Source organism: Temnothorax americanus, unplaced genomic scaffold (genome assembly GCF_048541705.1).
Source record: "Temnothorax americanus isolate GAGA-0224 unplaced genomic scaffold, ASM4854170v1 Scaffold34, whole genome shotgun sequence".
NCBI classification, from domain to species: Eukaryota; Metazoa; Arthropoda; class Insecta; order Hymenoptera; family Formicidae; genus Temnothorax; species Temnothorax americanus.
The window spans coordinates 663,565-679,272 of NW_027509485.1; the positions used below are offsets into that span (position 1 = coordinate 663,565).

The following is a 15,708-nucleotide window of genomic DNA, read 5'->3' on the forward strand; positions in this document are numbered from 1 at the left end:
AACTTATCGTCAGACTCACCTGTCTCGCAGTCGACGCCTTTCCATCCTTGTATACACACTTTGTCCCCGTTCTCATCGCAGGTGTAATGGCCAAAAATGTCGTTTCTAGGTCGGCAGAATTTGGTACAGGTCGCATTGTAATAGTGATCGGCGCACTGGACCCGCACCCGATACGCCAAGTGAGCGTTTCTTCCTTGATGATTGAGCGTGTGCCACGTGGGTCCTGGCAGGACGATGCCGCTGTAACTCGCTTCCTCGATCACGCCGGCGCTCACCTCGTCCCTCGCTTGCAAGATCAACGTGAATTGCCTCTGTAACAGAATATATTTAAATTATTTTTTTTTTTTGCAAAAGCTACAAAGCGACAAGTAGACGATAAAAATGTTCAGGTTAAAAACTGTCTCGTTGCTTTTATTATTTTATATAAATTCTCTTTACTTTATTAATTTTAATCATAAAGATATTATTTTATTTATTTAGTAAAAAATAATTATTTGAATAAATCTTTATAAAAAAGAACGTACATTTATCAAGATCGAGATCATCTCTTATATTTTGACGGATCTATATGGATCCCTCGTCTACGGATCCAGCATTGCCGTGACGCAACAAAATCGGATTAAATACAGAACGGTGATGTCACGGACGACAAGGGCTCATTTGAAAGAGGAAGGGAGGTGGTTTGATGAAGGCAGCAATTAACCCTTGCCCAGCTTGAATAATTCCTCGCCAGGCATGGCTCGTAAGTGGGACCTTCGGTGCCTGGTGCTTTTGCAAATTTATATACAGCGTTTGCTGACCTTTGGGGGCGGTTTAAATTATATGATAGTGTAGGGTTACCAATTTCAGGACTTCGGGACTTACATAACCGAGAGTTACACGAAAGCGCATTCGTCGTGCGAAACTATGCGGTAGAAAACAACTTCCGGTGTAAAACGCGATGGTGTAAAACGATTCCGATGTAATGTAAATCTGAACGAAACAAGATGAACACGCATGACGCAGCGTGTGTCGCCTCCTGTTTCACCACCGTGTAAAGTGCATATAAATTGCCTTGTTTCTTAAATTATACAGCAGGTAGTTAATGATTTACATATACTATGCGACATTATACTTATATGTGGATAAACTTCAATGATATATATAACATCGTGGTTAGAACTTGGGTATTACCGTAAGTCCTGTTGTAACGATTAGCGATACATTGATAATGCCCTGCGTGATAATGCAAAACTGAGAGAATAGCCGTTAATCAGGATAATTACAACGCCGTTTGCACGAGTATCGACATGACAGTTTTGTCCTTTATATAGCCGGCTTATCTCCGCCAGCGTGTTGCTCTTCGCTCGCAAAGGGGAACCCGATTGGTACCCACCAATCAAGCGCCGTGAGTGAGCGACGGCCGGCTAATGCAATAAATAAATTCGAATCGTGCTGCTGCTGCCGCCGCGCGCGGAAGACGCGACCGTCCGTTTCTTCGTGTATATAGCCACGCGCTGGCACCCGATGGGGTTACACGGGAGTCGGGCCGCCGATGCGATGGTAGAAAGCTGGAAGTGTTCCTCTGATGGAACCGGTCCCGCGGCGAAAAAAAAGATCAGCGCGCGCACATTGGCGTCTCGCGCGCGCGCGCTTGCGCTCGCGCTCGCAAACGCGTCTGCATCGGTATAACGAACTTGACGATCCTCGGAAATTAGACAATGAACACGGAGTTCTCTCGACTTCGGTATTCGTGAAGTGATAACCGTGAAAACTGTGTAACTTGTACGCGCATTTCAAAATTTATATTATGTTGACAAGTATCGTTAAATATATTTATCTAAATAAAAGTGTATATATTCTTAAATATATTTTTGGAAATATAAATTGTCGCAAAAAGATTAGTTTCAAAATTAAAATAATTTTGGATAACGGAATGCAATCTGACTAACAATAAATGATCCGTTTCTATTATATTAAAAAAAAATTATTATTTGCATTATTTAAGAAAAACATTTTTCTCAGTTCTAAATATTTTCTCGAATCTACCTAATACTTCTTTGATTTAAAGAAACTAAATTCGAAGAAATCTATTTTCTTGTCAATATAACATTTTTTTCCAGTGTAGCGATTTATTTCTTGTGCGAGTATTCCGTTACTCCTTGTTAATTGATTCTTCTCTCAATTTTGACATCGTGCACGATAATTAATTGCACACTTATGATTCACGAAATTAAAACTTATAAATCTTCTCGGCAATCGAAATTGTTATATGCGTGGCATCGATCGATTGGCGCGAGTTAGTTTCGCGCGTCAAAGAATTTAGAAAATTATATTAAACTTAATTATATTAAACGGTTTTTATAAATCTATCAAAAGGGAATAACGATTATCTCCAGTGCGTTTCTCTTGTTTCGACGGTATAGAGGCAATATACTCGATGATGCAATCTTTGCAGTACAAAGAGCATGCTGTGGCCAATCCGCGGCGAGTCAGACGTCTCGCGCTAAACGTAAAGTCAGCTCCGCTCGCTTGGCAGTACCTAGAGCAGATGAGCGCTAATTGGTGTTAATTGGTGGCTCGCTCGAGGACCGGCTTTCCCACGCCCGCGACTTTCGTGCTCGCCTTTTTTTTTACACCTCGTATATATATTCTAATGCGGTCGGTCGGTTGGCCAGCGGGTTGGCCGGCCGTCGCGCCTGCTTCCCCGTGAAAAGAACGTTCTTTGTGCTGCTTTGTGCTGGAACGTCGTGACGCTTCCTTTGTCGCGCCGCTCCTATTCCTTCACGACGAGTTCGTCACAATTGAGACGTAAATGGTTTAAGGTTAAGGTCGGAGGAAGTGTCCAATATATCGCGTCAGATTTTTCGGGATCGATAAGTTTCCGACCGGCGTGATAAGCGTCGGCTCATTGCACGCAAATCTAATTAATTCGTCTCATTAATGTGTTCGGAAAAATCGTAAACAATTAAAATATATAAGTAAAATTGTTCATTTAAATTTTAGACATATGTTCAAAATGTTTACTTTATCCGAAAATTTTTTAGAAATAAGACTTGGGAATCACGAATTAAGCATTTTGCTTTTCCGTTCCCGTTCGCCCATTATGCAAAATAAACTTTAAATCTTCGCTGTACCTGCTCGGAATTATCATGCAAGTAAGTAGTCCTAAAACAAAGGAACGAACACGCGTGATGCGCCATGCGCCAAGAGAAGAGAACCAAGAGCCCCGACAAGATGGTATATACCGATCTAGGAATTCGCGTGGGCGTTTCGCTATTCCGCTCGCAGCTTCATAATCACGCGGGCGTACCTGACGAATTTCCCCTTTCACCGTTAAATAACGAGGGGGAAATTGTGAAAGCCAGTGAGGTGGATGCATCTTTGAGGATGCAACCGCCTTGCGGCTGATGATCTAACCGAAGTAACTGAGATAAACAAATTTTCCTTGGAACGCCGGATATAAGAAATAAGGAACGAAATTAATCGTATGAGATTGAGAAATTACGACTGTTTAGTAAATATAGCGATGATAATAAATTACCAATAGGCAATGACTGAAGTAACAGACATTGCAGTTTAAAATCAAAATTATACATATATACTCAATAACTAGTATAGCAGTTATCAATGTTATCGCGCGCGATTATCTCTCTCTGACCTTAAGAAAATATAATAGATATAACGCGGAAGAAAGAGGAGCGTGGGATGTGCATACGTGCTGCATCGCGGTCGTGTGCATCATCTCGTATTCCACGGCCGTCCAGTACGTAACATGAATTATCCTGTTTCTCAAATTGTGCGACGCGAAGTACGCGCATGAACCATTATTTGAATGCGTGTCAGAGCGCGTAAACAGCGCCGAAATACATAAATCATCGCGAGCAGGAATTTTTTTTATGATCACGCCGTTTATGGATGCACCCTTGGACACAATTTTTCCTTTTTAGAAAATACACGAAGGAAACTTGAAAAGCATATCCAATGCGTGCGAATCAGACGTGGCCTTCGATACAGGGAACGGAACCTCTCGATATTGGAAATTGCCGGCACGATTCCACTGTCTTTTCGAGAGGGACGTGGAAGGAATCGCCGCGTCGACCAACTCGCGTAGGCGTTGGAAATTAATTAAGTCGAACGGTATTCTCGAAGAAGTCGATGCACGTCATTTCTCTCTGTATAGTGACCAATTAATTAATTTCCTGTGAGACCATGTCCGATTCCATTCCTGGCAGTTGACGCAAGGTTTCTAAAACGTTGTTGAAAAACGCCGTCCGCCGGTGTTGCACAGTTTAAATATTTAAAACATAATTTCATACCAATAGGCACATAGTCAAGATAATAATCAATTTTGTCAACGCAACCTTTATCGATTTCGTTGCTTATTCAAGAGTGAGAAACGCAATTAGGTATTAGTCAGCTGGTTCTTACAATCTTTATCCTCTATTTTATATATTGCACACACAATGAAACACACTTTTAGAGTCCGAACTTTTAGAGTCTGATGTTTTTAAACAATTCGTAGTAGTGCTCCTATGAATTTTATTCGATGGGCAAGCTCTCGTTGGTGACCGGGTCGATTCGGAATTCGCGCAATCTGCATGTCCGGCGTATTAGAGCATCACGCGGCGGCACCAGGCGATTCGAGGCGAATCTAAAGAGATCGAAGAAAGAGAGCGGACACGTGAGGCACGTAGAATCCCGCTGCGAGGCTATCTGGCCGTTTGCCTGTCTGCCTGCCTGCCTGCCTGCTTGCCTGCCCGCCTGCCTGCCTACCTCGTCCGTCAGTCTATCGGGCCTATGACTTTACGTACGCGCGCATCCACGCTCGTGTGCGTTCGTCGGTAGACTTGCGGGCTGGCGGACAAGCAGGTAGATAGGTACTTACGTACGCCGAATAGAGTGCGCCGAGTCCACCTCTCTCTATGTCAGGCGACGTGTCTTAGGTTTCGCGGAAAAGATCGAACGAGCTGTACGTGAGGACGCATACGAAAGACAACGGCCGTACGATCGAACGAGGGTACCAAAGGGTACCTTCCGATTTCCCATGCGATCTCCTCCCTCTACCCCAAGTAGGAGTCGTCGCGTTAGATTTCGCGACGCGACACGACGCGGAGCGGAGTCGTTCTCACGCATGCATGTTCTTCTCATTCTGACGGGATTTACAGTCGGCCACGGTAACGCGATGCTATAGAGCAAACAATCTCTGCGAAATAGGCGCCTTTTTATTTCTAGGTATAAACCGAGAATTAAGAAATATCTCTAAACAAATATAGTTTTCAATAGAATAGAATAATAGATAAATCTTTATATTTGCTATAATGCCTTTTTCTTAATATTATTCTATGACGTATTACGTAACGCAGATTGTCCTCGAGAAAATCGTCGGAGAAGATAATCACGTACGTGTTCGACTCGCAGCGGAGAATCAATCTCGCTAATTGACCAAGCCAAGGAACACGCGGTAGATAGAGCGTCGCGCCGTAATTGAAAAACGTGGCGACGCCGAGGAACGCAATGGGCCGCTTTTGCGGCCGGTGATTCTGGTTCGTTCGCCAGAGATTCCGTCCGGCGCGGTGCACCGTCCGGTCGCGTTGCGTCGTCTCTCTCTCTCTCTCTCTCTCTCTCTCTCTCTCTCTCTCTCTCTCTCTCTCTCTCTCTCTCTCTCTCTCTCTCTCTCTCTCTCTCTCTCTCTCTCTCTCTTTCTCCCTCTCTCTCTCTCTCGGTAGCGCATTCCCTTTGGCGACGGAAATCTCCGTTCTGTAATCCCGGCGACCGTCCTCGCTTCCCAATTAGCCGGATGGCTAATAAATCTCGCGGTGTACCCAGAACTGCAGAAAGACTCTCTTCGAGCGAGAGGGTAGGATCGGGAATGAGAGAAAGAGCAAAAGCGGTGCTGCGAGAGGTAGGACTGAGAAGAGGATTGAGAAGAAGAAGGAGAAGGAGGAGACGACAGGAGAGAGAGAGGATCCCGTCGTTGTTGCCGTCGTCGTCTTCGTTGGACGAAGAGACCGCTCGTAGAGGAGAGGCGTCCACTATTCGCGAGGGCACAAGGCACAAGGCCAAGTGCAACGGCGCGCCTTCTTCCCGCTTGGCGGAACCAAAGTGGAAACGCCGCGGACGGGCGATATGCTGATGATCGTGCTGGTAGTGCTGGTAGTGGTGCGTTACCTGCATAATATAACGCGAGTCTGTGGGATACGCGCGCGCTACGCCTCGCATTAAATACTCGCCTCGACTGTCCCGACCGCGTTCCATGTTGCTCCACGAATGTGCCTCACTTCGGACTCGGGACAACGTAATGCGTCCCTTATCGCACGTAATCGACATTCGTTTGCGAGGTACATCGCGATATCGGAAGTAAAGTTCAAAATCAATTCCTGCCGTCCGGGCAGAAAATAAATTATTTAAAAACGATAGAAATGTATTTAACTGTAAATTCTTTTGTACATATTCTGATGTTACGTTGTATTATATGTGATACCTTCTACAAGTTCGTACATAGAAACGGCGAATCAAGGTACTCCCGGAGAAAATCGCGAATCGAAGAGACACTGCATGCTGCCAGCGGGTTCGTACAGAGACGGTCTCGACAGCCTTTCGAGGGAAAGGAGGAACAGGGAGAGAGAGAGAGAGAGAAAGAGAGAGAGAGAGAGAGAGAGAGAGAGAGAGAGAGAGAGAGAGAGAGAGAGAGAGAGAGAGCAAGGACAGAGAAAAAGAGAGAGGGACGAGTTTGGTATGCGCTTCGCGCAGCGGGTTCACACACGACCGGCCCAAAGGAGAGGACCCCGGGGCCCTCGCCGTTTCCTCCATCCACACGCTCGTCGAGCCCCCTGTGAACGCGGAGACACTCCAATGCGAAGAAGCATCGTCTCCAAGTGACAAAAAAGCGTGGCGACATTTTTTCCTCTCGTGTACCCACCTTGCCTTTCATTCCCCCTCTCCCCCCGCCCTCCCGCCGCCACTCGTGTAACACGCCGTTGCATTCTGCACCTGCGGCCTGTGTTTGCGCACGTCCACCCACTAATGCCGACACGTGCGTGCGGATGCGTATACAATAACATAAACGCGGTCAAATGTAAATCTTGCAAAGAAGAGGGAGACGAACAGGGGGGAAAACACCATGATTGCAACCATCCTCGGGGCGATCGCATAAAGAGAGCAATTTCGGAGCGGCGAGAGAACAAGGAGGACCGGTTCGCGCGCGCGCGCGCGCGCGGAAGTTTCGACAAATCGGCCGCGCTTCCGCATTAAGAACGCGCAATTTATGCGTTCCCCGGTGAACCTCGCCGCGCGATGAATCCCGGCTTCAATGGGCACCCGTTGATCCGCCCGGGAGCCTACTATATACTCTCGTCGAGGAGGAAATCGTGCGCGTTCTCGTGATTAAAAAAAATTACGCGACTCTGTCGGACGTTCCTCGTCTGCGTCTCTCCTTCGTTCTTCTTTAACGCAGCTTAACTACTTAACTATTTCTCGCGTAACTCTATAATTAATTCAACAAAGGTTTTTATCTTGCATCTTATTCTCATCATTTCCGTTTAACGCCACACGGAGAAAATTTTATATTAAATTTTACTATGCTGCTATATATATATATATACACCAACTGCGGACTATCAAGACGCCCAAGTTTAAATGCTATAGTCTTATAGTAAAATTACTATGTCCATAGCATTTAATGCTACGATCATAGTATTCAATGCTATAATAGTGCTATGATCGTAGCACTAAATGCTATGGACATAGTAATTTTACTATAAGACTATAGCATTTAAACTTGGGCGTCTTAATGGTCCGCAGTTGGTGCGGCAGCATAGTAAAATTTAATATAAAATTTTCTCTGTGCAGGTTTCTCATCTTTCACGACTTTTACAACTAAACCAAATTTTCAATTATACATGTACCTATATAATCGTATTTAGACCTAATTCAGATAATCATGTTTAATTTCGGCAATTTATTGCTCGTTTATCGTTGAGTTTTATTAAATTATTCAGCATTTTTTTATTTTGCAGTTAAGGTAGTTCGATGATGAAAGGCTGAAGTCAAAACAATGTTTATAATTTTTTTATTTATATGATTATTAAAAAAATAAAATAACGCATCGCAGAGCTTCGTAACGACGTAAAAAGACCATTAGTAAATAATTTTTACGTTGTAGAATAATATTTTGCCTGAAATAGATTATTAAGTGTGTGTTAACGCGTCGCTTGACTATAGTTTTCAACTTTAATTATTAATTAAAAAAAAAACTGTACGGTGGATCGTGTTCACCTTCAACTATAGGCTTCCTCACAGTGTCCTCTTTCCATCGATATATATTGTTCGGACATTTTTGGCAAAAGATTTTTCGCAAACTCGTGTTATTCATATAGGAAAATAACCTCTTTTCCTGTTAGACCAATGTTAAAATCATTAAAATCATCTAATTTTAAAATTAAATATCTTGAGAACGGGACGGTAAATTATTTTTTTTTCTGGACTTAATCGATTCAGGAGAGTTCCTTTTTTCGATATAAAAAATAAAACCTATCACTTTTGGCAAAAGTTGTTTCATCATCGAACAACCTTAATTAATTTTTCTTCCCCTTATTCTATCTTGCGATCTCTGATACTCATCGCCGATATTATTTTGAGAAAGCGATCTATACGAGAACATAAAGCGCGCAAGTAAGTCATTTACCTATCGTAAAAATAAATCTAATAACGATCAAACGATGCAGAGAGAGGAGATATCGTGTCGCTCAACAATCGATGACAAATTGTACAAGTCATTATATCGACAGCGTGGCTATTATGTTAATGGAATTAAGATTAATATCGGCGTGTACGTCGGGAGTACCACAAGTGTGAGTGTGTGTGTGGTGTGTGTGTGTGTGTGTGTGTGTGTGTGTGTGTGTGTGCGCGCGCGCGCGCGCGGCGTATGTGTGTCGCTGTAATCACTGATTTTCGTAGAGAGAAATTGTCTTCGCCAAGAGCCGATCAGTCGAGAGCTGGCAATCAGGAAATCTTTAATTCGCGCGAACGTAAATCTCGATGGCGGGGGACCGATGAGGCTGGCCTCTCACGATTGTAACCCCGCGGGCGAACGGCGCAAAGAGAGCAATTTCGGATCGTCGGTTTCTCCCCCTTCCCCTCCTCCCGAAGACCGGTTTGCACGGAAGTTTTGACAAATTGCTCGCGCTTCCGCATTCGAAATGGTGCAATTTACGTTGCGATTAGATAAAAAGGCTCGGCGACGCGCATCAGGGATGCGCGACGCGAACGGCCGCTCGCGATGTAAATCCCGCGAGCGTTATTCATTATTCGCGTTAGCGTCGCGTATTAACGGCACTAATATATTTGAACAACCGTATAGGTGCAGCTCGCGGGCTTAGCGCAGTTTATTCATGACGCTATTAAGTGCACGGCGCGAGCAGCGGCTGTGCATGGCGCAACCGGCGATTCTGCGAGCGGCATTAGACGAAACAAAACGCTAAAAGTTGTCTCCTTGTAAAGTAGAGATTATTGTAATTATATTATTATGTTTAATAACTAGTAGAAATGTTTCCAGCTTCCGATATTAATGACACACGAAAATAAGAGATAAATAATTTGAAGATTTATTTCCATAAGCTTCAAAGAGAAACATTTTAAAATATTTAAAAAATATTTTTCAATAAGTATACCTCCACTCTTCAATGTTATTTTTAAAAAAGTATGATACTTTGTTTCAGAGATATTCACTCGTAATCAAATATATGGAATTTCTTTCAACCCTTGAACATGTTTCGAAGCCGATCAAAAAAATATACGTGTGTACTTATTTACGCGCGGGTATATCCAAAACTCGTAAAAATATTTCTCACGTTTCCTTGTGAGAAAGAAAAGCAGAGAATACAAGAATCAATTTCGAATTGTGCTCGTAGTTTTGAAACACGTGGTAGGTTGAAAGGGCAACGAAGATATCGGCGAGAATGGAAAACGCTTATAAGGCCGCGGAGCTCGTTTTCGAGACGCCGATGTACATACACCTGTTAGGCCCCCTGACTCACGTCATTCGATCCCCGTGGCGTTCCCGCGACGCGTCTTCGAACGGGCTCCTTCATTTTCGTTCCTCTCTCTGCTCCCCACCGTTCCTGTTGCCGACCGCCGCCGCCTCTTACGTGATGAATGCCGCTCGGCCGAGAACATCGTTTATCATTATATGTCCATTATCGAAACTACGATTGTCGGAATTAATCACGTGCTCGAGGAAAGAGGATTAAACGTGCCGTATGTAGACACACACGGTTTCCAATTCAATTCGGAGAGACTCTTTCTCTTTTGTGTTTCGCCTAACTGTATACGCCAATGCCACACTTAAGAGACAATTTTCATAATTGAAACCTCTATTTTAGTCGAAACTTTGCGCAGTCGAGACAGCCATTGCGTATCGCAAATTTACAACTAGCTGTCCTTTTACGTAATATATCAATTAACCGTGGCACAACTAAAACCACAAAAAAGATCGCTAAACTATTTCAGTCATTTGGTACGCGCGTTATTTTTAGAGGACACAATTCTACAGCGTCCACGTGGATCCAGCGGCGGCGTCTCGTGATGCTCCACCATTCATAGTGGCGCCCAGATTGTGCAGACATTGTACGCGCGGGTATCTGTATGTGTTCCGATGCGTTCAACATAACCGGCCAGTCGTGCGTGCCGCTGCATACAAAACGCGTAGACAGGTCGCATGTATACGCGCACCACCGCATGTGAATCGTATATAGTCGAGTTCATATAGAGTCGCATTGGCAACGGTCGAACGACAAGGAGAAATTATCGAGAACGAACGGGGGATAAGGGGGAAAAGATGGGAGAACGATTCGCAGAGAACAAGAGAAAAAGAGAGAGAAGGAGAGATCGAGTCACGAGAAGATGTGTGGCCGGAGAAAGGAGACACGGAGCACACTTGGTTCAAAGATGCATATAGCTCCGAGGTGGATTGTGTAAAAGCTCGACCGTATATTCTCTCATCTCGCCGATCGCTTCTCGTGCTATTATGCGACCGCCGAAGATAGGAGAGAGAAAGAGAGAGAGAGAGAGAGAGAGAGAGAGAGAGAGAGAGAGGCCTATCCCATCCCGTATTCCTTACATTGGTATTGAAATTAGAAGCAGGGAAAGTCGGCGACGGCGACGACGGACGATTACAATGTTTGACGTTGTTGCTATCGCGACCGCATCACGTTCGCGTAAACTAGGTCGCTATTAGAAAACTCTTGCGATTGCCGGCGATATCCGCATATGTAACTTATTGAAAGTTATATAGATGGATGACCTAGTATCTGAGACGGTCAGTAACGTCTAACCATTAAACCATGTTTCTTCATCTGTTAGACTCAACGATCCAATTATTTTACCGTGATGAGTATCGCGTATATGAAACTCTACGAATTTGAATCGCAATTTTCGCATGTACGCGCGACTGGTTTGCGCGCGTTAAATAAAGCCGAGAAATCGTTTACAAATTATTTTTCAATTTCGAGCGCGAAACGAGCGATTTCATATTGAAAATCTTCGCGAGAGGACGCGCGATCAAGGCACCGACTTCGTTCGGATGAGAATTATAAGATGGGAATCGTAGGATTTGTATTGGTATAAGAGAGGATGCTCTCTCAAGCCAGCTTCTCGCTAAGCGCAAGGTGGCATTCGGTAGCCTGCGCGCGCCTGCGAGTGCTCGCCGCTCACTCGACGTGCTCTGTCTCGGTGCCTGGTCGAGAGGACGAGATTATATATACCGTATTCAATCAGCGGAGACGATAATGACGACATTATCCGCGGAAGGACGATGAAAGTCAGGCAGTTTACCGTTTTCCACGGTGGGTACCACTACGCGAGATACCGAGGCATCCGGGCTTTTATCTCTCCGCGCCTCTTATTCCCCTTCGACCCCTTATTTCGACGTATATTTCGTTGTGCAATGCGCAAACATGCCCACATTCTCGCGCACCTGTATGCTTTCCATATATATATTTTTCTTTATTACGCAGCAACGGCATAATTGAATTAGACCGACGAAGCGCTAAATGATCGAAGGTAGCGCGTCGAAAGCGGGACGAGGAGAAATACTTCACGAAAGGGAAGCAATTTAAGGGTTTTTCTGTTTATACCCTTCGTCGTGGCGGCGGTTCTTCGAGAAGAGAGGAAAAGAGAGAAAGAGGGAGATAGGGGAAAAAACAGAAAAAGAGAACAGGGCCTTAGAGCCCCTTTGTCGCGCGATGGGTCGCCTCTCGGAAGATAGCCGCGAGCGAGTTATGAAATATACAAACAGAAAGACTGGCGCTCTTCAAACAACTCACGACGACGCGGACGCGTGTAGGTAGATACAACGGGTGCGTTTTTTCTCGAGCGTGGTACCCTTCAGGACCCGTCAGGCACCCACCGAACCCATCGTCGTCTGAAGGAGGCACTTTCGACGGTCCTGTGAGTATATACCCGGTCTCGCGAGGGCACGCCTCGCCTGCGCACTCCAGGCATCACTTGAGAGGACTGTTTGGGCATCCTCGAAATCGCTCGTACATTATGCCGTAATTACGTTAGACGACGACGACGGCGGTCTGGTCGTAGGTAGTGCGCTACTAATTGGGTACCGACAAGACGATTCTCCCGGCTCCCAAGAAGGACGGGAATTTTTCTAGTGCACGATAATGTATACATAATTATTTAAATAGATAGAGCGTTTTACGTTAACGTTGCAACAATGAAATATTTAAATGTTATTTTTCAAGTCGCATAATTTCTACGCTTTCCTTCATTATCTGTTAAATACGAGACAATTATCTCGCGAAATTATCTGGCGTGACACACCTTGTAGAAAACTCGCGATTTTCGAGCATTACAAAATTCGTATGTAAAACCGTCGGCCACGGCTCTTCACGGTCGAGCGAACTGATTCCGTGTGCCGCGAAAAAAAGCGACAAGGTAAATTCAACGTGGGTGAACGATCGTAAAAATTTCGCCGCGAGAGTTCACCGAGAGAGCGTGGTGAGAAAGAGGAACGCAGCGGGAGAGATGGAGGAACTGACGATGAGGAGTTGCCAAGCGACTGGAACCAAACTGGAATTCTACGCAACGACTCGCGCGGATGCCATGGGAGACCAGCGGACCGGAAATCCCTCGCGCGGATTCGATAGCTCTCTCTCTCTCTCCCTCTCTCTCTCTCTCTCTCTCTCTCTCTCTCTCTCCCCCCCTCTCTCTCTCTCTATCTCTATCGCCGTGCAAGACAAAGGAAATCGGGGGCTAGAAATTCGCGATTCATCCGACCGGCGATATAATGTGAGTTATAAGCGCACGGACTCTTACTCGCCGCTGGTCGTTAGCCTTATAAGTTGCGAAAGAACGGCGCCGTTCGCCATTCGCGATTCACACTCGGCCAGCTTTCGGCGATTTCGAGAATGGGAGCTCGAAACGGGAAAAGAAGGTAATCGCCGTGGTATATCAACACACACACACACACACACACCCACCTACATACATATATTTACAGTGGCCCCCGGGGGCGGCGTCGCTAATGAGACGCCGTCGTTCTCCGTCGGCGTTGTGTCACGGCGTCGATGATAAATGATCCGAGTGGCGGCCGATTCGTAAGCCCGAATGTGTCGTCCCCTCGTTACGACTTCATCCTCTCCGCCCGTGTTCGTCTTTCGGCGCGACGTTCATTGTGCCGGTGACCAAACAAAATTACGGTCCCGTATATATGTACACCGTGCGGCGTCATTAATCGCGGGACATCGAATTAAGCCTCGTCGCCTCGTGCGTTATACGCGCGGTGTTACAGCGACCGGTTGGGATTTTCAGCCGACGTTCGCGCGTTCTCACGGATATTAGGTAGTGCCGCGCGTGTTTCGGCACTCGAACGACTCTCGGACTGCCTCTCGACGTGTATTTAGCGATCAAATGCGATTGTCTGGATTCTCATCTGACAGCGTCAACATTGAATTCGTATTAAACAAACAATATTAGCGAACGTCATAAATGAGAAAGTACTTGTCATAGTAATACTCATAAATCAAAATTAAATATGGAACATGTTCGCGAAATCTTTTTAACATGAGATTACGCAACGTTTATATTGCACCATGAGGGGAAAATGCGAATAACAATTAATGCTTAAAAAAAAACAGAAGCTCAGAGGCTGTAGATTGTTGCGAAATAACGACTCACCGTCCATCGGAAAGTAAAGTGGAGTTGCAGAGTGACGGGGTCGGTGAGGGTGAAAGTGTTCGGGCCGAGGGCGTGACTAGATACGTTGCCGAAGCTACAGGAGCCGATGGCGGTGACGTTCGACTGGTACTCCTTGAGGCAGAGCCAGAAGGCTGTCGAGCAGGGCGTCGTGCAGGGCGGGAATTCTGTTTTTCCGCCCCCGCCTCCCCCGCCGCAACATCTACCGTCCACCAGGGTGCCCCTGTTGTTCGTCAGCGAGAGGATCTGCACTTCGAAGTATCCACTCGCGGTTGTTGCCTGCAACACAACAGATAAAAACTTAAAATCAACTCAACTTATTAGACGTTTCGTGTTTTGCTTCTCATATTATTATCGTGATAACATTATGTTATGTTGAATATGTCTTCTAATAGAAGAAAACGCTTTTAGGATCAAAGAACTTCTGCCGTCTCGGATAAAACAATCTATGCCTAGATGCTACACATATATGCTATAAGAGTTGCATAACGACTTGTTAAGTAAGGAATTACTTGTTTCTCACTAACTTGTTAGGAGTTTGTTTCGTAAATCGTGAAATTTAGAGAAAATGAAGCGTAAGTGAGAGAGGGGAAGAAATGAGGAGCCCCTTCTAATATTATGAAAGACTTTTTCGTAAAATTCGGTTCCCGCTTTTGCGCCAAGCGCGGGAACCTGAAAAGGCCTCGGGTTACTGTCCATTATTGCGTATCGTGGAAACGGAAATCTCATGTTAGCATCTCAGGACAAAGAGAGAGAGGGAGAGAGAAAGACAGAGGCCTCAGGCGAATGCATCGAATACAGCAGCAGTAGCAGCTTCGGGCCAATCTCGGAAAAGAAATCGAGCAGTTTCGAAACTGCAATCACGGCCGGGCAATTTTCGAGCTCGCCGCGATATACTGCGTGCCGTTACGCACGATACGCATCACACACATTCTACATCCTATAAGTATAATGAATGATTACTTTTTCTTAACCCGTTGCGAATCTGAGTTCCTGATACGCAAATTCGAAATAACAACAAGCAGTTTAATAGTAATCCGAATATACCGAATATATAAACATATGTGTCAAAAAAGACAGAAATAAAAATTAAATATATATTCACAGTTTGTCTTATTTTAATCTCCCTTTTTTATGTTATGACAATACATTGTCTAATCGTTTAGAATCGATTAGAAATTACTTTTAGAAATTAACGTGGTAACGATAGTCTATACAAAACTGCTTTCTCGAGAAAGTGACGTTGTTATAGTTTAAATTCACTTAAAGAGCTATGAGTAGGAGTATAAGATTGCACTGTACACCGCGAGCGCGTGTATTAGGGTATGTTCGACACGGTGCGTGCACGTGTTCGTGCACGTGTGTATACGTATACACGGCACACGTAATTATCGTAAGAGTAAGATCGAAGGTAGAAAGCGCAAAGGATCGTCTGCTGGCCTTTGCTTTCCATTACGCGTTTCCCTTTACGTTATATAAGCCCGTCTCTCGCGAATGACATTTTAACGGGTCGGCACGGCGGGC

At 45.0% G+C, this 15,708-nt stretch overlaps 1 protein-coding gene across 1 annotated transcript in view; it reads right to left on the minus strand.

The window, feature by feature from the left end:
- Ser (protein serrate) overlaps positions 1-15,708 on the minus strand; it is a 45,067-nt gene that overhangs the window by 13,074 nt on the left and 16,285 nt on the right. Inside the window, exons 2-3 of the mRNA XM_077413867.1 lie at positions 14,167-14,463; positions 20-311 (exon numbers count right to left, since the gene is read on the minus strand). Of these exons, the coding sequence (XP_077269993.1) occupies positions 20-311; positions 14,167-14,463 (589 nt within the window). The remainder of the gene's footprint in view (positions 1-19; positions 312-14,166; positions 14,464-15,708) is intronic.